Source organism: Hipposideros armiger, unplaced genomic scaffold (genome assembly GCF_001890085.2).
Source record: "Hipposideros armiger isolate ML-2016 unplaced genomic scaffold, ASM189008v1 scaffold_519, whole genome shotgun sequence".
Taxonomy (NCBI): domain Eukaryota; kingdom Metazoa; phylum Chordata; class Mammalia; order Chiroptera; family Hipposideridae; genus Hipposideros; species Hipposideros armiger.
In genome coordinates, this window is record NW_017731869.1 from 1,013,331 (window position 1) to 1,033,582 (window position 20,252).

Consider the following 20,252-nt stretch of genomic DNA (forward strand, 5'->3'; position numbering starts at 1 on the left):
ATAAAACAGTTATTCCTTATGGCTGTATTCAGCATAGAAATTATTTAATTCTCTAAAAATGTGCCCAGGGTATTATTAGTTTGAGCTTCTTTTATTCTTTCGTTTTCTGAAATAACAATGAAGGCTAGCCAGACGTTTGTAAAGCACAGCCAACTATCCGTCTATTTCCAGTGTAACCAAAGGAAGCTGACGCCTGTTGAATGTGCCCAAGTCACTTCAGCTGCACAGACAGCAGCATCTCCAGGAGTGGTCACAAACCTGCCTCACCTTAGCTCTTTATATGCATGGCTACCCGCACCCAGCCACCATGTCCTGTCACATCCCCAATTCATGGCTGAATCACCAGGGGTGCTTTAAAATATACCCAGGCCTGGTCCACTTCCAAAGATTCTGCTTTTGTTGGTGTGAGGGTACCTCGGTATTGGGACTTTTAAAAGCCTCCTAAGTGATTCCCTCAGATTTTTGGTTTATTGGAAGGCTTCTGTTTCCAGAGACTACAATAGGTTATAAAATCCATGACTACACTCGTTTTTTAAAACCCACTAATATCAATATATCTCCAGCATTTCATGAATCTTTTTACTTTTCACAATAAGCTTCCAATTGAGCACAACTATTTCCATCTTTGTCTCACTTGCATTAAATGTATAAAGCCTGCTTCTTACCACTAGTTTTCTGTACTTCTTTTTTTCCCCATTTTCTAATAATTTTTTTAAATAAGAAAAATGGAACAAAATATTCAAATAATTTGCAAATACATGTTGGCTGTTCAAGATGGTACTACGGACAAAACTGAACTAGCTGTTGGTGGTAGACATCACCACCACATGTTTACATGGCAAAGAGTAATTTTTCGGGGAAAGTCTGAAAGCCTAAATTTGACTTTCATGAAAGATCATTTGTATTACCAAAATACTCATATAATGTATAGAAGTAAAAGTTACATAAAAGTTCAATGCACTGAAGTCAAGGAGCAGGCATATTGAAATCCCTAATGCACTTAAAATACAATCCATATATTTTCTCAGGAATAAATCTATTATGTGAAATCATTATCACATGCTCACAGGTTCTATTTTGTTTCACACCCTGGCATTCTTTGTCTCTGGCATTAGCTCAAAAGTCCTTGGTTTTTCAAAACATTACCTAGAAACAATATAATTAAGAGTAACAGAAAATGACTTTCCTTACCTAAACCTAGTATTAGCAAAAAATGGCAGTCCATACCTAAGCAACTGGTATTAATTTATTATCCTGAGTGGTGAATTAAAAAGTTAAGTTCAAATTGGTATTCATTTCTCCTGTTGTATATCCAGGAGAAGATGGGCGGCTGGCATATGAACAATTGGACAAATTTCCTCGAGACTGTATGAAAGTTGGAGGTCGTCATGGAACTGAAGTGGCCACAGCCTTTTAATCACCCGTTAGCTCTGCCTAACAGCTGTCTTAACAAATTGCCCTTTTAATCAAGAGGGTGCTGAGATTTAGCTGGAATGTGTTTAAAACTTGAAGAGTTCTGTTGAGGTTGTCTGGAAATCTAACATGTTATAGAAAGAATTCCCAGTCCAGTTTCACAGTACCCATGTACTTTTCCTTTGGCCAGTACAATAGGTCTGTGTGTAATTTAGATTACATCGTTAATTGCGTCAGACAATACCTAGTGAAAGAGTCTGTCATATCTAATATGTATGGAATTTTTAAATAGTCATCTTTGTACTTTTTTGGAAGTTCTATTAGCTTGAAACGGTACTGTGATACTTTGATAAATACCTTGCAGTTTTTCTGTCGTGCTCTCAGGGTTCAGTGGCCCCCTTAGTTACCTAATTTTATCTTAAGTGAAAAGCACAAAAAATTTTTTCAAATAAAAGTTTGCCTGCAGAACCTGGTAAAATGACATTGTAAGAGTTTAATGTTTTTTTAATTTCATTTTTCAAGCCTCCACTATTTATTTCTTTTCTCCATCCTAAAAATTCCAAAAGCATGTTTCCATTATGGTAAAAAGACAGGTAGATGATTATGAACTACTTGATGAGATTATACCCATACTTATTAAAAAAAAAAGACACAAAGCTTGAGCTTTTTTTTTTTTTAAACAGCCTTTATACTTTTACAATAGAGGTATTTTGCTGCTAAGACTAATCAAAACCAAGAGCCAAGGATTCAGAAAGCTGGGATGCTCTTTGAGGTAGAAGAACATGAAGTTGGACAAATCCTAATGAAGTGGAAGCAGAGGGACATTAAAAGTGGTCCTTGCTTCTGTAAAGGTTACCGTAAGATTAAGAAGACTGACTGCCCTGAGGGGTGGTTACTACCCCAGAGAAGTCACTCCCAACTGCAAGGATCCCTTGGCCAAATAGTTAAACATCTCCAATTAATTGTTCAAATGAAGGTAGCAAACCCATTAAATAAAATACAAGACCCACTTCAGTAGCTCCTATTAAATAACCTTTCTTCTTCTTAAGAGTATACGAGGTGAGATATGCCAAGATATCAAAATAGTATGTGTGAGTGTAACTTAAACTGTGGAATAATAACTGTATTCTGGATTGTTTGTATAAAATACCATTTAGATGTCATTTTAAATATTTACATTTTAGCAAGACCTTTAAAAACAACTCATTTTAAAGTCAAAGTTGTTTGCCAGGCTTCCTGGCAAATAGTCCTTCTAACTGTGAAGTTATAATGTGTATATATATTTGTATATTTATAAATATTATATATATGCATATATCCTTCATTTTAAAAGTACATTGTACAGTCTATAGTTGGTTGAAATGTTTCTTTTTATAGAAAGTCAAATCACAAAAGTTACAGTTTTTTGTTTGGTTTGTTTTTTATTTTTTGAATATTGCATGAATAACTCCATTATCTTTTGTATTCACTTCTGCATTTTATTTTTTGGTTGAAGGGGGTGCTTTTAGTATTGTGGTATTTGTATTCATCACTGTTTCAATCATGTAAGTTAAAATAAAAATTATTTTTGAATTATTAGTCTCATCTACAGTCTGCTTTATTTTTTTCACATGCCTCTGAGTTGGTATAGACACAACACACTACACCTCATTCTTAACTTGAATTAATTCTTATCTTGAAATTCCTTCATCTATAAATGAGAATAATATTTACTTCTCTGATTTTCTGTAAAGCTAATTGGAGGAAAAGGAGACTGCGCTCCTTGTAAAAAGCACATTTGCATGTGTTCCTGGCCCAAATCTCCAGCACACAGTGCTTCCTAATTTGTGTATTCCATTCTATTGTGTTGCTAAGTGATGCATTCCAGAGTTCTTGACTGTTCTGTTACTGCCAAGTGGTGTAACTGTAGCAGCATTGGCCTTTTTTACACAATGGCCAACACCCGTGTTTGTTGTGTGCAATTTTGGACTCAGATTTATCAGTATTTCGTGGGGCTGTATCAGTGCCTCCAGAGATTCTGGAGTGTCGATGTTAAGGGCCTTTTCCTTAAGAAAGAGGAAGAACATATCCCTCCAGCTGAGAGTATTTTTCATCAAGAAAAAATTGTGGTACTTGGCCATATGTTGAAGAACAAATCTCTAGCCATTGACAAGAGGGCTGAAGCCGCCTATAGAATCGGACTGTTGTCCTTCACAGGTAGATTTAACCAGCTGTGCTAAAATAGGTGTTTCAAAATCCTTTTGCTTGTTATACCACTTAGTGATTTTCATAGCTCTAGTCTTAAAATTTCAATAACATTTCCTTTGCCTAAATTATTAGTCTTTGTACCAACAAAGGTATTACCAATTATTTTCTCAAGGATCTGTTTTAAAAGAACGTGTCTGTCAAATAAATTACTAATTGTTATTCCACTTTTATTAATATAGTATATACTGGAATTGACTATCAAAGTTCTCATAATTAAAAAAAATCAAAGAATCTACACTAAGTTGATATAATTCCAACCTAGTGATATGATTCCAACATGATTTTTTAACTTGTAAAAATGCATTACAGAGAAAAAAGCTTAGAAAAATCACTAAGAACTTAATGCTTCTAAAACACCTGCCAGGAAAGCCAATAGGTGCATCTGTGAAAAGCAACAATTAATGTATACTTGGCTAGAAATTAAGTGGTAAACCATCTAAACACACACCACTCTCAAGATTGTCAAGTCCAAACTCACTCCATTTTTTCCCCCTAATTTCAGGATATGTAATAAAATTTTATAGTCCTTAACAACACATCTAACTAATTAGAAGCTCTGACTGGTAGCTGTGTCATATTTTTTTTTTAATGGGAAAATGAGTTACTTAGATCTAGTTTGATAGACTAAATCTTTCAAAGAATGGTATCCATGAGAGAAAACATTTACTGTTTTCAAGGACCAAGGTGCCAGAATGGTTGAGAGCCACTGGCATAGGTGGAGAGAAGGCAGGAAACAGAACTCCCATGTGAAGGAGGGGTAAATGACACCCACCACACCAGGCAGGCTCAGCTCCTTACATAGCTTTATTCCCCATTTGGGGGAAGAGCTAGCTAATTATAAAAGGATCAGAACCCTTTAACTTTGTGTTATTTAGGCTTATCTGTACTGGTGGGAAGCAAAGAAAAGGGCTTGTTGACTAGAACATTCTTGGGATCACAGTAATTTTGCACAGTGCTAGTGCAAGTTAAGAGAAATCCAAGCCAGTTCAAAACTCCAATGGCTAGAATCTGGCCAATTATGCCAGCTATTCCACACCATCTAAGTAGTCTTCATCCAATGACTTCTTGGAGTTTGAGATTTGAACTAGGAAGTTCTGGGGTACAGTTATATGATGAAAGTAGAGTCCAGGGCAGCCGGATGGCTCAGTTGGTTCGAGTGCGTGCTCTGAGCAACAAGGTTGCCAGTTGGATTCCCACATGGGATGGTGGGCTGCGTTCTCCACAACTAGATTGAAGGACAACGACTTGACTTGGAGCTAATGGATCTTGGAAAAGTTACCCAATAAAAATTTTTAAAAAAGAAAGTCGAGTCCAGGGCCAGGTTGGTCAGTAACCAAAACAAGGAAAACCTTGTAAGATCATATTGGTTCCAGATCTGCAAGAGTTGGGCTTAGAAATGTGTAAGAATGGGCGAGGATGAGAGCAGCAGAGCAATGGACTCATGTAAAACCTCTCTTATGCTAGACCCAGCTTGCAGCTCAGCTTTTTGGACTTCTTTGTTTGCTCTAATGCTCTGGTTTTTTTTTTTTTTTCAAATACTGAAGATGAAGAATCAGGAATGAGATGAGGGAGATTTGCTAGGTGAACACAGCCAGTTTTATTTGACCTGGAAATATGGACTCCTGGATGCTTGATTAAAAGAAACTGGCAGGCAAGGATATTCCAGTGCTTTTCATATTACTCGTTAATTAGCAACACACATTTTCTCATCCTCACAGCAGCACACAAGGTGGGGAAAAAGAGGAAAACTCCAAGTATCCAAAGTGTCAGTATAATAGCAACAAGAATATGAACACACATGAGCACATGTCACTAGCTTACTAAATCTACCAAAAACTTCTGAAAATGCAAATGCTTGTTTTACAGGAGGACCAACTGCTGGGAAATTTGCAGCTAAGTACATGAAAGAAGTAGCTCACTTGCTGCAAAATCACAATATGGCACCAAAAATTAAAATCCTGCTGCTCCAGAGTGTAGCATGTTGGTGTTACTTGAACCCTGTCAACCAGAAAAGAGCCAAACATCTGCAGTTTATTCCCATTCTCACTGGTATTTTTGACAACAGACTTGAGTCTACCATCAAAAGTGAAATCAACAACAACCTCCTGGTTAAGTTTTGGACTTGCTACGTCCTCTCTGTCATGGCATGCAATAACTTGTCTTGCATGCAGGAGCTTAAAGACTGCAGCACTCTAAAATGCCATCTGCAGATGTTGGCTAGTGAGAATTGGTCTGGATGGCCTGAGAATTTTGCCGAGGTACTATATTTCCTAATTGGTTTTCACAGGAATTAACTTCTCTAAATCCAGTTCCATGACACAGCTGTCCGCACCACTGGAAAATGGAAATAAATAATAAAAGTCAATATATTATTCTTCAGTGTTTTCTTTTAGGTAGTTGAAAACTTCCATATAAATTTCCAGTTAACGCAATAACCAAACTTATGAAAAGCACTGCTGTTTAAAATTACCTCATGAAAATTAAGTTTATAAAATGGGAATTCATGGGAATATATATTACTTATAGAACTATGAGGAGCAATGGTACATTTGGAGTTATTAGATGACATTAAGCCAACACACCCCAAAATGCCAAATCCTAATCCAACCTGTTGTAGTAGACACTGACTGGTGCCCCACTTGTATCCTTTCAGCCCTATTTCAATGACGGTCTTCCAGCTGCCATGTTTTGGGGGTGAGGTGGTTTTCTGACTACCAGAACATGGTATCATCTATTGCAAATCAGTCCAACATTTGTTGACATGTGATATCTAATTGAAAATCACACTCATCTAAATTTTTCCAAATTCTTCATCAGCTAGTTAGTTCCCAGGTGATAGAAACTTAACATCCATCACCCCAAGTTTCCTCTTAAAATCCATCCCCAAAACCACCCACAAGATCCCTAGGCATCTACTGTTTTCTCAAACTACAGTTTGAAGTTTTACTTAAAACAGAAGCATATGGTAGGTACTCTTACCTGGTTTCTCACTCAACATCATTGAGACTTACCCAGGTTGTGTACACCAATTGTTACTTTTTTATTGCTGAGCAGTATTCCAATGTATGGATATGCCACAATTCATTGATTCGTTCACTTGCTGATGAACATTTTGGCTATTACAAATAAAACTGAAAATTGCGGACTAGTCTTCACGTGGACATATGCTTTCATTTCTTAAGTACCTAGGAGTGGAATGACTGGGTCATATGGAATGTATGTTAACTTTTAAGAAATTGCCAAACATTTCCATAGCATCTATAGTATTTGACACTACCACCAGCACTGCAGGAGTACCCACTGCTTCATATCCTTGACACCAGGTATGCTCACGTTTTTGTTTTTCAAACTTTAGCCATTCCAAAAGGTAAACAGTATCTCACTGTAGGTTTAATTTGAACTTTCCTAATGACTGCTGATGTTGACATCTTTTCATGTGCTTATTTGCTGTATATATTCTTTGGTGAAGTGTCCAAACCTTTCCCCAATTTAAAAAATAAGGTTGTCTAATTACTGAGTTGTAAGAACTCTTTACAGATACAAATCCTTTGTTGAATGTTTTGCAAATATTTTCTCCCAGCCTGTGCCTTGTCTCTTCATTAGTCTTTCAAAAAAAAGTTTTTGACTTTCATGAAGCCCAATTTACTAATATACCTCATGCTGTTTGTGTCCTGTTTGATAAATCTTTGCCAAATCCAAGGTCACTAAGATTTTTTTCCTATATTTTCTTCTAGAAGATTAGTTTTAACTCTTAAATTTTAAAATTCTCTTCAATTCCTCCCCTTTTTTGCTCTCTACCACACAAATCCTGTCATCCATTTTTGTCATTTTCCAGAAATACTATTTGCCAAGTTATCCTATTCTACTTGGCTCTTCTCATTTTAACAGCCTCTCAGCTGATTTCCCTCTCCCCCAACCCAGATTCTTTAAAAAAAAATTTTTATTATAGTGAAAAAATATATATATAAAATTTAGCTCTTCTTTAATTCTATCTTTAGGCTAGTGGCCAATATCTAGAGCTGCACTGTGTAATACAGTAGCCACTAACCTCATGTGGCTACTTAAATATAAACTAAAATTTCAGTTCCTCATTCACATTTCAATGCTCAACAGCCATGTACAGCTAACTGGTTATCATACTGTACAGCACATATATTTCCAACATCTCAGAAAGTTTTATTGAACAATGTTGCTATAGATTAACAATAGCTTCTTTTAAGCATTTAGTTCAGGCACTGTAGTAAAGGTTTTAATCCTCACAATAACAGAGGTAGACTTTATGTCAATATTAGAAATAAGAAAAAGCTATAAGGACAAGTAACTTGCCTAACGTAATCCTTTAATATTTTGGTTTTTAGTGTCAATTTATACAAAGGTTCTTGTATGCTTCTCACAGAACATATTCAATCCCAATGCTGTCTAGTTTGCAATTTCCCTTTGGCCTTCTTCTTCCTTCAGAACAGTACATATGGGAAACCCCTAATTAATTTCGCCCTTCTCTTACTTCTTAGTCACACACACACACACACACACACACACACACACACACACACACACTTTGTAGTATACCAAATATGACATGTGTGAACAGAAAGTTTCAGAACCCTCAGTTATTCCTGAAACTCTTTTAACTGAACTTTTACCTGCCCCCCACTTTGCTTCCTAGAGAACTATCACCATCACTCACCATTTTAAGCTTCCAAGAAGAATCTGACCATACCAGCCAGTTGAGCTTTGATGTGGCTAATCAATTCACTTGGAAGTTTTTGAAACTAGATTCTCACACTCCATTACTAAAACTACTCAGGAAGAGTACCTGGTCATGGGGGTCTGGAAATTAAGTGCCCACAATGAGCTTGAGGTACAACCAGATTTGGGAGTAAAAACTCAACTATTTCAGTCTAAAGAAGGATAAATTCATTTCTCCTTGTTTCCTCCAAAATAACAGAGGAATACAAAAAAACAATATAAAACCACAGAAATAGACAAATTTTCTACAGACTCCTTAAACTTCATTCTTCTAAAATACACATAATGCTCAATAGGACACGTTTATTTATTATATACATAAGTAATATGTGACATCTGAGAAAATGCTAATTACATAAAACATCATAGGTTAAAAATACACACTATTTGTATTTTATTGCAATAATAGGGTCCCAGATTCAAACAAGGAAGTTTGATTTCAAGTTTGCACTATATAAGTTATTTGCTCTGCTACAAAGAACTATAATGGAGGTACATTTTGGCAGTATTATTTCTCAAGAGTCAAATATCAATGAATTTCATATACATGGTTTTGCATCTGTAGAGGAAGATACAATTTCTTCAGTACATGTACCAATTTCCGAGTCTTCCACTTCAGAATCCTCACCAGCTTCTTCGGAATCAAATTCCTGACTATCCGGTGATTCCAAGTTATCCAGAGGTTCACCTTTCAGTCTCTTTTAAATAAACCAATAATTTATTGTAAAAACTTTAAAACCCAAGTCCATTATCAGTATGCTAATATAATTGATCCTCGATGTTGTAATGAGGTACTTTTCATGTCTCTCAACTAAATTCACTTACCAACAATCAAGTGTTGTCAAGTCTCCACCATGCTAGATCATATCTAAGTAAAGTCATTGGGCTTTATAATTTGATCTTTTTTTTAAAGCGCTGACATGCTTTCAGAGTACAAATGAAATCAGTACTTCTCAAGCTATCTGCAGTGAAGGACCAGGTTTCCTAATCTCCAATCTGCTGTGCACCAATAATTTCATGGCAGTTAAGACAGCTATTGGGTTGTCGGAAAAGTCGTGACGCATTTTTGCAACAAAAAACATAGAAAAAATACGTGATGACTTTTCCGACAACCCAATATTGTAGTACATACTTCCAAATGAAAACCTCAAACATTAATTCTGTCACAGCTCTAAAATGTAAGCAATTCAATGAGAAAAGTTTTGATTTGAAAATTTTTCATCCCATCTGCAAGATGATTTTCTGCAAACATGAATAAGTTTAAGACCTATATTTTAGGGTAAGACTGGTAAAGTAACAGTCATCAGGCTAATTCTTACAAACACATCAGCTACTTCTAAATTTAAAAAGTCAGATTAAGACCACCAAACTTATTTAGTGTACCAATTAAGTTTTATAAATAACAGTATAGTCACACTGGCATTAAAGTTAAATTAAAAACTGGTTAAAAATTTGTCAGCTGAAATATAATATTCCACATATTCTTCAGATACAATTCTTTTATCTCTACAAGAAAACAGATTTTAATATCATTATTAATAAATAGTATCTAAAAGTTATTGGGCTCTTACTATTTATGTGGGCATGTCTCTTAACAGCCATCTATTATAACTCATATTTTTCATAACAAACCTACAAAGTAGGTTCTATTACTCTCATTTTATAGATGAGGAAAATGAAGCCCTGACAGGATAAATAACCTGCTTGACTCACAAACTTAACAGTGCCAGGCAGGAAGCTAAGACTCAAAGTCAGGAAATCTGATTCCAGAGCCCAAACACTTACTGATCACACTTACTGCCTCACTATTATAGAAAAATAGATGATTCTGAATCAGATGAATGTTAAATACATACCTCTATGACCTCTGCCATATACTGTACATGTTCTGCTACTTCTGCCAACTCTTTATTCTCCTTTTTTAGGCGGGCAATTTCACTGTCCTTTTGTTCAATTTCTTTATGAAGCTATACAACATAAATAAAGTTCAGTATTCCATAGATTTGCTATGCTATAAACCAAATAACATGCCTCCAAGTATATAACTGATGTTTAGTACCAAGTTCCTAACAAAGGTATTATCTTTGGCTCTCAATACAATAGGCTTCTTTTGTATAACAATTCTAGTAACAGAGTTGCCTTCCTAATAAAACTTTTCTTAGGCCAAAATTAAAAATAGTTTATAATGCTATAACCAAATATGCTAAGCAGCAGAAGGAATGTTAAAGAACTGAAATGTTAAAAAAATCACAAATTGGAGCAGCCAGATACTTCAGTTGATAAGAGCGTGAGCTCTGAACAACAGGGCTGCTGGTTCAATTCCCACATGGGCCAGTAAGCTGCACCAGTAAGCTGCGCTCTCTACAGCTAAGATTGCAAACAGCGGCTTGACGTGGAGCTAGGGGGCCATGAGTGGCAGGCGGCCGGTGTGAGCTGTCATGAGCTGCTGTGGGCTGAGTGGCTGGTGGCCAGCATGAGGAGTGGCCGGCAAGAACTGCCGTGAGCCCCCAGTCAACGGCTGGTGACCGACTGCCTCAGCCAGGTAGAGCGCAATGATCACAATACCACCATGGGCCAGTGAGCTGCATCATCCACAGCTAGACTGAGAACAACGGCTCAGAAATGATTAAAATGGTAAATTAAAAAAAAAAAATGCTACAAATTATATTCAGTACATACTTTCTCATTTTCCTTTAGTGCTTCATAGAGCGCCTTCCTCCGTTTTTCTGCGACTTCTTTCCAATATTGAGAGGATGGATTTTCTAAAATAAATTAATGATTTACATGTAACTTTAAAAAACCACTACTGTTAGAATGCTGCTGTAAAAACCCAATAATTTTTTACATTTCAATAAAATGTACAATCTTAGTACTACCTATTCTATTTACTCACTTTTAAAAGATTAAAATTAGAAACCAAATCAATTTTTTTCTATTTTATTTCCCCAATATTTTGAGGATTTCAATATATCCCACTGAAGGTCTATAGAGTCCTGTGTTCAAGTTACATGGATTAATATTTTTCATCTGTGTGGTTATGTTAACAACATGTACAGTTGTTTCTGTATTTGACTTTAGTGTTTTTTTGGCACCAATTTTTGTTCATTTTAACCAAGTCAGATATGAGTATCACAAACCCTATTGTTCATTCTACAATACTAGTAAAGACCTTTTTTATTTCCATGCAGCTAACCTTTCCTAATTTTGCCTGATAAAACGCTACCATCTACTTATCTTTTTCCTTACTGTCCTCCAGGCCAATCAAAATGAGCACAAATGACACTACGACTTTAAGTCAATGAACTTCTCTAAGTCTAAACTTTTTTGGTCAATATCCAATGATCTTTCAGAAGGCTTAAAAACCACCACTAGCTTCCTCTTTTGAGGTCCACTGCCATTCCACTAAAAACTAGTATTTATTACAGGCACAATGCTGCTCATTCATCGTGACTCCCTCTACTTCAGCAATGTTTCTATTGGCTCCCTGACTTTATAATCTCCTGGTATATTCAAATTCCTCTCTTCAAATTCGGTCTCTAGACATTTTTCTTCTGAAAAGATTATTTCCAAGTCTTGTAAACCCTTAAGGCAATCCAATATCAAAGATGCCATATTAATCACTATCCTTTTCTTCAATAGTTCATTCATATTTGGAACTTACCAAACAGTTAAGACTTGTCCAAATTTACAGTTTTTGTATATTTACAACCATAGGATAATTTAATTATCAAAAACATTAAACTATCTAATCATGTCCAGAGATTAAGAGGCTGTGGGCAAAATTCTTAACAGTATAACAAATACTATTTACCTTTATTACAATTAAAGTTTCTAAAGTGAAAGTTATATATTTTTTTTTCCCCCATACCTGTAATCATAAGATCAAATGCTTCTTGGGTAACTCCTTCAGGATTTTTATTTTCACTGTGTTCTTGGACAATAACTCCAAAGCTGGAAGTCTTAGATGTTAACTGGTCATTCCAATGTTTCATTTTGGACACGCTTTTAACCAACTATAATGGAAAAATGTACATCAATCTCATTTATGTTGATTTAATGAACTAGAAAGCTGAGTGGACTTGGAAACTAGAGCAGGCAAACAACTTCTGAAGAATGTGTGTTTAGAAGGACTGCCAGAGTAAGACATGCATCAGTAAAGTCCAGAGAAAGGAGGCAAAATTAGGAAGGAGGAAGGAGCCATTGGTTAAAGGCAGAAATTAAGGTATTAAAAGAAAAAAATAAAAGACAATATAGAAGCAAAATAAGCAGAAATTTTAAAAATATGCAATCACTGTTTAATAAATTTGTTAAGAAATAAAAGAAAGCTGAGTTGTTTTGTCATTTATGTATTAAAAATGGAGCAATCATACGTCTTTTTGACATCTTTGGATCTGAAAAAACATCACACGATTTAAAACTATCAAAATATAGTTATAGGGCAGGCCGAGTGGCACATTGGTTAAGAGCTGGCTTGGGACGCCGGAGGGTCCCGGTTCAGACCCCACATATGAGGGCCAGTGGCACTGCCCTCTACACAAGATGCTGAACAACAACTCAACCTGGAGCTGGGCTGCCGTGAGTCGCCGGCTACAGCGTAGGCTGCAGACCCTACTGCAGTGGGTTGCCATGGGCTACCGTGTGTAGCCAGCAGCCAGTGTGAGGGGCCGTCCAAAGGCTGATGGCTGATCTGCCTCGCCCGGGAAGAGCGCAATGATGGTGCCAACTTGGGCCAGTGAAGCAACATCCTCCACAACTAGACTGAAGAACAAAAGGACAGNCAACATCCTCCACAACTAGACTGAAGAACAAAAGGACAGCAACTTGTCTGTTCCCCTTCCCCCAATTCCCCAGCGCCGTTCCCATCCCCCAATTCTCCAATAGAAATCTTTAGAAAAAAAATGTAGTTATATTTTAGGAATTTCATTTGCAGCAACTATTTTGGATTAGACTTGGGTCTAAGGCTTACCTGAAATTATTTTTTTGTTTAAATAATTTAGTATAATGGAAAGGCAATATTTTACGCCTGCAAGTCTAGACACTTTCATCCATAATTTAATCATTTACACAAAGAAATAAAGAAGGAATCTAACATTTTATTCTTAAAACATCCAACAGTACTCCTGTAGGTTAATTCATAACTGATTACATCATCCCAGTTCTACTACAGGTATTCATACCAGTTTTGAATTTCCTCAATTGAACAATTAAAACAAAAACCACTTCTGTGGGGAATATGCAATTGTTATTCTTAAATTAGTTCCAAATTTCAATGATTTAGGTGTTTCTAACCAAGGAAATCCTGCAAATGTTTTTAATGTAAAGGTAGTAGTATCACCTCTACCCCATTCAATAATACATACCTCATTTTCTCTTCCAACAAGAGATCCAGCTGCAGAAGGCTGAATCATCTTCAGAGTTCTTCTTGGGATAGGACTATTCTAAAAGTCAAGATAATTATCTGGTTACTGAGTGCTATATGGATTGTTAGTCTTAGTCATACTGTAATTTAGAAAAAGGAAACACTAAGAACACTAATATTTGGTCTGCTATATAATTTCATAATTCTACATATGAACAAGACAATGGTTTTATCAACTAGCAAATTTATTTCCCCCAAAATTACAATAAAGTTTGAAGAAATTCTAAGAATGGATCAAATTGCTCAAACTTGACACAAACCTAATGGCTTTTCTCCCTCCATTTCAATATATGCTCTTGCTATAGTCATTTTGTCAACAACTCATGTCTAGCTAAAACAAAAACATAACAAAATTTTAAGCTCTAATACTTCAAACCATGTGTGATTAAATTTCAGTACAACAGGAATATTTTTATTCCCTCTTAAAAATATCTTCCACACAGAAACTAGAAATTTACCAAACATCATTAACGTTTATGGTAGAAACTCACAAAACAGGTAAATTGTGGAAAAGGTTAATTCTTTACACTGCAAAACACTTCTTCCCCTAATCAAAAGGATTCATCTCAGACTTCCTTTAAATCACGACTATCTCCCCTAACACATTTACATGTATTCACCAAAAGCCTCCAATTTTCAAGAACATACTTTACACAAAACCAAATATACATGTAATAGGACCCCTAGACACACACCCGTTACCTGACTGTAGAAGCAGTTTTGCTTCAAGCCCATTCATTAGGAGACAGCTAAAATGTCAGTGCTTGAGGCACACTAAATACTGCAAAATGCCCAAGCTATTGTTTTGGAAAAAATACTGCCTTCCTTGTAATATGTAAATACCTTCCTGTATATTTCCTGATCTAAAAGCACTCTCTATTTTTGCAAAAAATCATTATAGTGCCACCATGGGACAGCAAACAATGGCGAATACTCAAACAAGGTTAGCAAGAACATGATACCAAAGTAGCGTGAGAAAGTTACTAATTCCACACTGTACTTCACATGGCAAGAGTTCACCTTTCCCACGGTAAAGTTTCTATTGCTGATTATTATCTCACTATTTAAATGAAGAACAAATGCCAGCTACTGTGAGAACAAATGTTACACCAACGTTTCAGATATAATTTAGATTATAGATTGGTCCGCAGTCTCCAGACAAATAGAAAAAATATATAACTTTGGAACCTTAATAATAAGTGTTAATTTAAGTGCTTGCTACAAATAATGGTCAAAGAAGCCAGCTAAATTACTGTCACAAAAAAAAGACAATTTCCAAGATTTAACTTTTATAATGTAAACTTTATAGCATCAATCCCCAAAATTGTAATATTGCTATTATCATTTTCCTTATATAGATTATGCACTGGAACAAGACTTTTTAGAGCCAAAAAGGTTTTTATATATCAATGGGTCTTAACCTTTTTAGAAAACAATCTGGCATTCTGTGAAGTTTCTAAAACAAAACACACAGGAAGGCACTCACCCAGAAATTTGCGTATAATTGGCAAAGGATCCATGAACTCCTAAAATTCATGCTCACAGATCTAGTTTTGGTCCAATTCTCTCATTTTACAGATGAGTAAACTGAAGCTGAGCTGTTATATAACACTGAAGGCCACTGCTTCGAAGGCAAAACCATAACTAAACAGAACCAGGTCCTATTATATCCAAGATAGTTTTACTCTAACTAGTAAACATCAGACTTTTCTTAAAACGTAAGGATCTGTTGAAATTATATCCAGTATTTGTCTGGAATTTGCTTCAAAATAATTAGGAGAGGTCAGGGGAAATGAATGGAGATATAGATGACAACATGGTTGGCCACATATTGATAATTATTGAAAATGGGGAAATTAATATTATACTATTGACTTTTTTTGAATATTTGAAAATTTTCATAATATAAAGTTTAAACATACATGCACAGAGCACACTGGGAAGATGTCATCATCCTAAATGGATGTCAATAGACTCAAATTCATAAATTATTTTTCTTGAATAATACTGCGCACTGATAATGTAAGGAGGATACTGAGTAAGGCAAGGAAAAGAAAACAACCTATCAAAAAACAACTGCTGGGGGCGGCCGGGTGGCTCAGCTGGTGAGAGCGCGTGCTCCTAACAAGGTTGCCGGTTCAACTTCCATATGGGATGGTGAGCTGCGCCTCCCTGCAACTAAGATTGAACACGGCACTTTGAGCTGAGCGGCCACGAGCTGCCGATGGGCAGCCAGATGTCAGTTGGTTGGAACATGTGCTCTTGACAACAAGGTTGCCGGTTTGACTCCCACATGGAAAAAGGTTGCCGATTTGACTCCCACATGGGATGGTGGGCTGCACCCCCAGCTAGATTGAAAGCGGCGACTAGACTTGGAGCTGAGCTTGCGCCCTCCACAACTTAGATTAAAGGACAACAACTTGATTTGGGAGCTGATGGAGCCTGGAAAAACACAATGTTCCCTTCCTCAATTCCCCAACACTGTTCCCTTCCCTGATTCCCCAATAAAATCTTAAAAAAAAACAACTGCTACTGTTTATAAAAGGCTTTTATGTATTCTATTTAACTTAAATATACAAACTGGTATGTACAGTTTTCCTGAAGACATGGTCTCATTCCTAGGAATCCTATAAGTAAGTTGTGTGGTAGAACCTAGCTAAGTTATAAATTCATTTAGAACCTTAAGAGTGAAGCCAGTCAAAATTACAAATGCAAAACTAAACAAACTCTGTTCTTACTGTTATAAGAATAAATATTTGGGATAAAATTTCCAGTGACAGTATCATACAGGGATTCAAAAAGTGTTGTAAAACAAGCAGGTTAAATGGTAAATGAGTATGGTACACTGTGGAAATATGTGCAAAACAATGCAAAATGTGTCTCTGGTCAAAGCCACTAATTCTGAAGATACACACACATAAAGGATTTTAATAAAGTCATTTCATGAAAGATAGCGCAAAGAAAGCAATAATAATTTTGTTTATAGAAAATCCTAAGGAATCTCTATTAAAAACTATTAGAATAAACAAGTTCAGCAAGGTTGCAGGGTTCAAGAATAAGATACAAAAATCAATTATATTTCTATACAGTAACAATAAGCACACCAAAAATTTAATTAAGAAAACAATTCAATCTACAATAGCATTAAAAATATTTAGAAGGGCTGGCCAAGTGGCACGTTGGTTAAGAGTTGGCTTGGGACACCAGCTCTGAGCAGCAGGGCCCCGGTTCGGATCCCACATGAGGGCCAGTGACGCTGTGCCCTCTACAGCTAAGATGAACAACAGCTCAACCTGGAGCTGGGCTGCTGTGAGTCGCCAGCGACAGTGTAGGCTGCAGCGGGTCTGGCCAGCAGCTGGCAGGCGCTTTCGCCAGCTGCCATGAACCACTGTGAGCGGCTGTCCAACGGCCGGCCAGTGACTGCTTCGGCCAGGAAGATTGCAATGATAATACCAACATGGGTCAGTGAAGCGATGTCCTCCACAACTAGACTGAAGAACTAAAGGACAGCAACTTGTCTATTCCCCTTCCCTGATTCCCCAATAAATCTTAAAAAAAAAAAAAAATTTAACAAAAACAGTATAAAACTCAATACCCCGAAAGCTACAAAGCTGTGCTGAAATTAAGACAGACATAAATAAATGGAAAGATATCCCATGTTCATGAACCAGAAAACTTAACATTCAACCATAATTAATTCTTTAAAAGTTCTCTATTGTTACTTGTTCTTTGGTTAAAACTTCAGCAATTCAAGATTTACAGACACTATAGCCAGGTTAAATTTGGTGAAATTATGTCAAAATACTTCTAATCACATGCTTTCTACCAACAGATTAAAGTGATTCTATCACATACCTTTACATTCTCTTGAATTCCTTGTTTCTGCTTCATACTGGGATTCATTATACACCTGGTAAAGCATAAAGAAGCAGTAATTCAAAAACAGAATATGGTTTGGACCTAAAGGGGGAGTCTAGATTTTTGTTGTTGTTCAAAGTACTTACAATCATAAAAATCATATTACTTACGGTATGGTGGAATTATGTTTTCTTTCACTGTACCCAAATTCAGCTCAAAGTGACTAAAGTTAATGACTTGATAACTATATTTTATACACACATGCACAATTCTGGTTGGAAAATCTTGTTGCAAAAGGAAAAAAATGTATATTCTAAACAAATTTACAAAACACAATAGCGTCCTGGATTAAGTACAACAGGGCTCTCAAAGATCTGAGAAATGGTCACCAGGAAAAGCAAAACAGATACCTGGGGTATAACCAGGTTTGTCCTAAACAATAGCATCCTAACTTTGCTGTTTCAAAGGCAGATTTAAAGGCCAGCTGAGTGGCTCAATTGGTTAAGAGCGCGAGCTCTGAGCAACAGGGTCAATGGTTGGATTCCCATGTGGGCCAGTGAACTGCGCCCGAGCGGAGCTGCCAATGGGCGGCTGGATGGCTCACCTGTTGAGAGTGCATGCTCTTAACAACAAGGTTGCTGGTTCAAATTCCGCATGGGATGGTGGGCTGTGGGCTGCAGCCCCCCCTCCCCCAACTAAGATTGAACACAGCACCTTGAGCTGAGCAGCCCGATGTTGACTGGACTTGGAGCTGAGCTAGCTGCGCCCTCCACAACTAAGATTAAAGGACAACAACTTGGCTGTTCCCCTCCCCCAATTCCCCTATTAAATCTTAAAAAAAAAAAGGCAGATTTAAGCTATGATAAAGTTGGCTCTAGTAACCAGCAATAATTTAATAATGACTTAATATCCGATCAAATGAGATTATGAACTTATATTTATAGGAAATGTATAGGAACTTGAGACACTAATGGAAGCAAGAAGTGAGAGCAGGCCAATGTTTGAACCCCCAGCCATATCTATCTCTGAAACAATGTATGTCCCCGATATCTGTGGCAATGCCTTTACCCAGCGCGATGGCTTTCAAACTTTGATTAAGACCCATCTCATGTACATTTTATTGTGTCCCTAGCGCACACATGCAAACAAAAAAAGTTTAGGAAACGAAACAATTTATTTGTATGATACACCCTATTTTCTATTCTATTTCAAGTGAAGCAAATGCTGCTCGGGAACCCACTAATTGAGACAGGGACATGTTTTTCAAACTGCGGGCAGTGGCCGGGAACCACAAAATCATTCAGAGGGTCACGCACACCGTTTAGAAAAATGTAATTGAACAAAATGGAATTGCAATGACAGAAAACCTCGGAGTACATGGCACGTGGGGAGTAAGTCCTGCTTCCTAAAACATCTCATTTAGCTGGATGGCTGCGTCCTAAATTGAGATGTAAAATGTGCTTTCGTTGTGTCACTACATAAGCTGAAGGCCAGTGATCAAGGTAACTCCTATTCCTCAGGTTTGTCACACTCTCGTCAGCAACCCTGAGCTCTTACTTTTATTCTTTTAAACTAGATTAAAAACGCTAGCACAAGCCTGGGTCCAAAGAAAACGCTGATACGCAGGGGAACCGGTGTCATCAACACCGGTACCGTTTTTTAACGTGAGACCTGGATTCAGCGGCCTTCTTCACGAGCCCAGGGTGCGGATCCTCAAAATCACCGCCAGTCACTGGTCAGGAGGGTGGACATTCCGCCTCCCGGACAGCCAGGTGCGCGCGGCTCGGTGGGGCTGAGTCCCACGCCCCACCGGCCTGTACAGCCCGCCCGACCCCGACCGGCAGGGGGCGCTGGGCTCGCCAACCACGCGCGCCTCACGGACCGCCGCCAGCCAATAGGGAGCGCGAACGGGGAGCGCGCCAAAAACGGCCCGGAGAATGGAGCAGCCCCGCACCTCACCGCCCGCCCCGTCCCCGCGACCGTTCCCAAACCCACTTACCCCGACCCGGCAGCGGCCCCGCGAAGTCCCAGGAAGACCGACTTCCGGCAGGGGCGCGCGCAAAACGGCTAGTCGGGTAACCGCTGCCTACACCCCCTGCTCTCTTCGGCGGATGAAAACGCTTCGTCCTCTCAGCGCGTGCAAAGAGCGTTAACAGGCGCTTAGCACAAGGTCCCCAGCCCACCTGCGCCCTTCCCCACGTCCACCAGAGCAGTTGCCGAATGCTGCTGGAATATCTGGCCACCTCTGGTCGCTCGCCCTGACGGCTACGTGATCCCTGACTGGTGGGGCCGCCCGAATCCGACCAATCGCCTCCTGTCTCCGCCTGCCTCGGGCCCGCCCCCTCTTGCGCCTGCGCGGTGGGCATAATGCGTATAAGGGCGGGGACATTCGGGCGTAGATACGGCTGGGAGGTTGTCTCCTCAGGTCCTGACCTCCGGCGCTGCACTTCGGAGCAGAGTTCTTTGCCTTTTATCTCTAGAGAAAAAGTGCTTCCATTATATGTACATACCGGGAGAACAAAATTTTGTTTATGTAGTACACGACTAATATTTCTGTAAATTCCTC

General features: G+C 37.9%; 3 protein-coding genes across 7 annotated transcripts in view; 2 read left to right on the forward strand and 1 right to left on the reverse strand.

Moving 5' to 3' along the window:
- RIPOR2 (RHO family interacting cell polarization regulator 2) overlaps window positions 1–2,755 on the forward strand; it is a 206,525-nt gene extending 203,770 nt beyond the window's left edge. For all 4 annotated transcript variants that reach the window (XM_019668177.1, XM_019668176.1, XM_019668178.1 and 1 more), the window contains one exon: window positions 1,317–2,755. In XM_019668177.1, the coding sequence (XP_019523722.1) occupies window positions 1,317–1,417 (101 nt within the window). In that variant the 3' untranslated portion in view covers window positions 1,418–2,755. The remainder of the gene's footprint in view (window positions 1–1,316) is intronic.
- A 22-nt stretch (window positions 2,756–2,777) lies between these two features.
- On the forward strand, window positions 2,778–8,581 carry ARMH2 (armadillo like helical domain containing 2). The gene is made up of 2 exons (XM_019668184.1): window positions 2,778–3,609; window positions 5,527–8,581. The coding sequence occupies exons 1-2, from the start codon at window positions 3,270–3,272 to the stop codon at window positions 5,952–5,954; spliced, it is 768 nt and encodes a 255-aa protein (XP_019523729.1). The 5' UTR covers window positions 2,778–3,269; the 3' UTR covers window positions 5,955–8,581.
- Window positions 8,582–8,656: 75 nt separating this feature from the next.
- GMNN (geminin DNA replication inhibitor) lies at window positions 8,657–19,963 on the reverse strand. 2 transcript variants are annotated; one of them, XM_019668181.1, is made up of 7 exons: window positions 19,686–19,963; window positions 17,684–17,738; window positions 13,770–13,847; window positions 12,278–12,422; window positions 11,089–11,171; window positions 10,266–10,376; window positions 8,657–9,107 (listed from the first exon to the last, which is right to left on the reverse strand). In XM_019668181.1, exons 2-7 carry the CDS (start codon window positions 17,729–17,731, stop codon window positions 8,949–8,951), a joined length of 624 nt encoding a protein of 207 aa, XP_019523726.1. In that variant the 5' UTR covers window positions 17,732–17,738; window positions 19,686–19,963; the 3' UTR covers window positions 8,657–8,948. The 2 variants fall into 2 exon arrangements, with proteins under 2 accessions (XP_019523726.1, XP_019523728.1); XM_019668183.1 differs by lacking the exons at window positions 17,684–17,738; window positions 19,686–19,963 and adding an exon at window positions 14,531–14,598 and having other exon boundaries at window positions 8,693–9,107.
- Between the last annotated feature and the right edge of the window lie 289 nt (window positions 19,964–20,252).

Bases quoted from the DNA above. Each gene is read 5' to 3' on its own strand.
- ARMH2 (XM_019668184.1), top strand. From the start codon at position 3,270: ATGCATTCCAGAGTTCTTGACTGTTCTGTTACTGCCAAGTGGTGTAAC. The intron at 3,610-5,526 runs GTAGATTTAACC...CTTGTTTTACAG, and splicing joins CGGACTGTTGTCCTTCACAG to GAGGACCAACTGCTGGGAAA.
- GMNN (XM_019668181.1), bottom strand. From the start codon at position 17,731: ATGAATCCCAGTATGAAGCAGAAACAAGGAATTCAAGAGAATGTAAAG. The intron at 13,848-17,683 runs GTATGTGATAGA...CTTGACTTTTAG, and splicing joins GAATTCAAGAGAATGTAAAG to AATAGTCCTATCCCAAGAAG. The intron at 10,377-11,088 runs GTATGTACTGAA...TATGTTGTATAG, and splicing joins CACTAAAGGAAAATGAGAAA to CTTCATAAAGAAATTGAACA.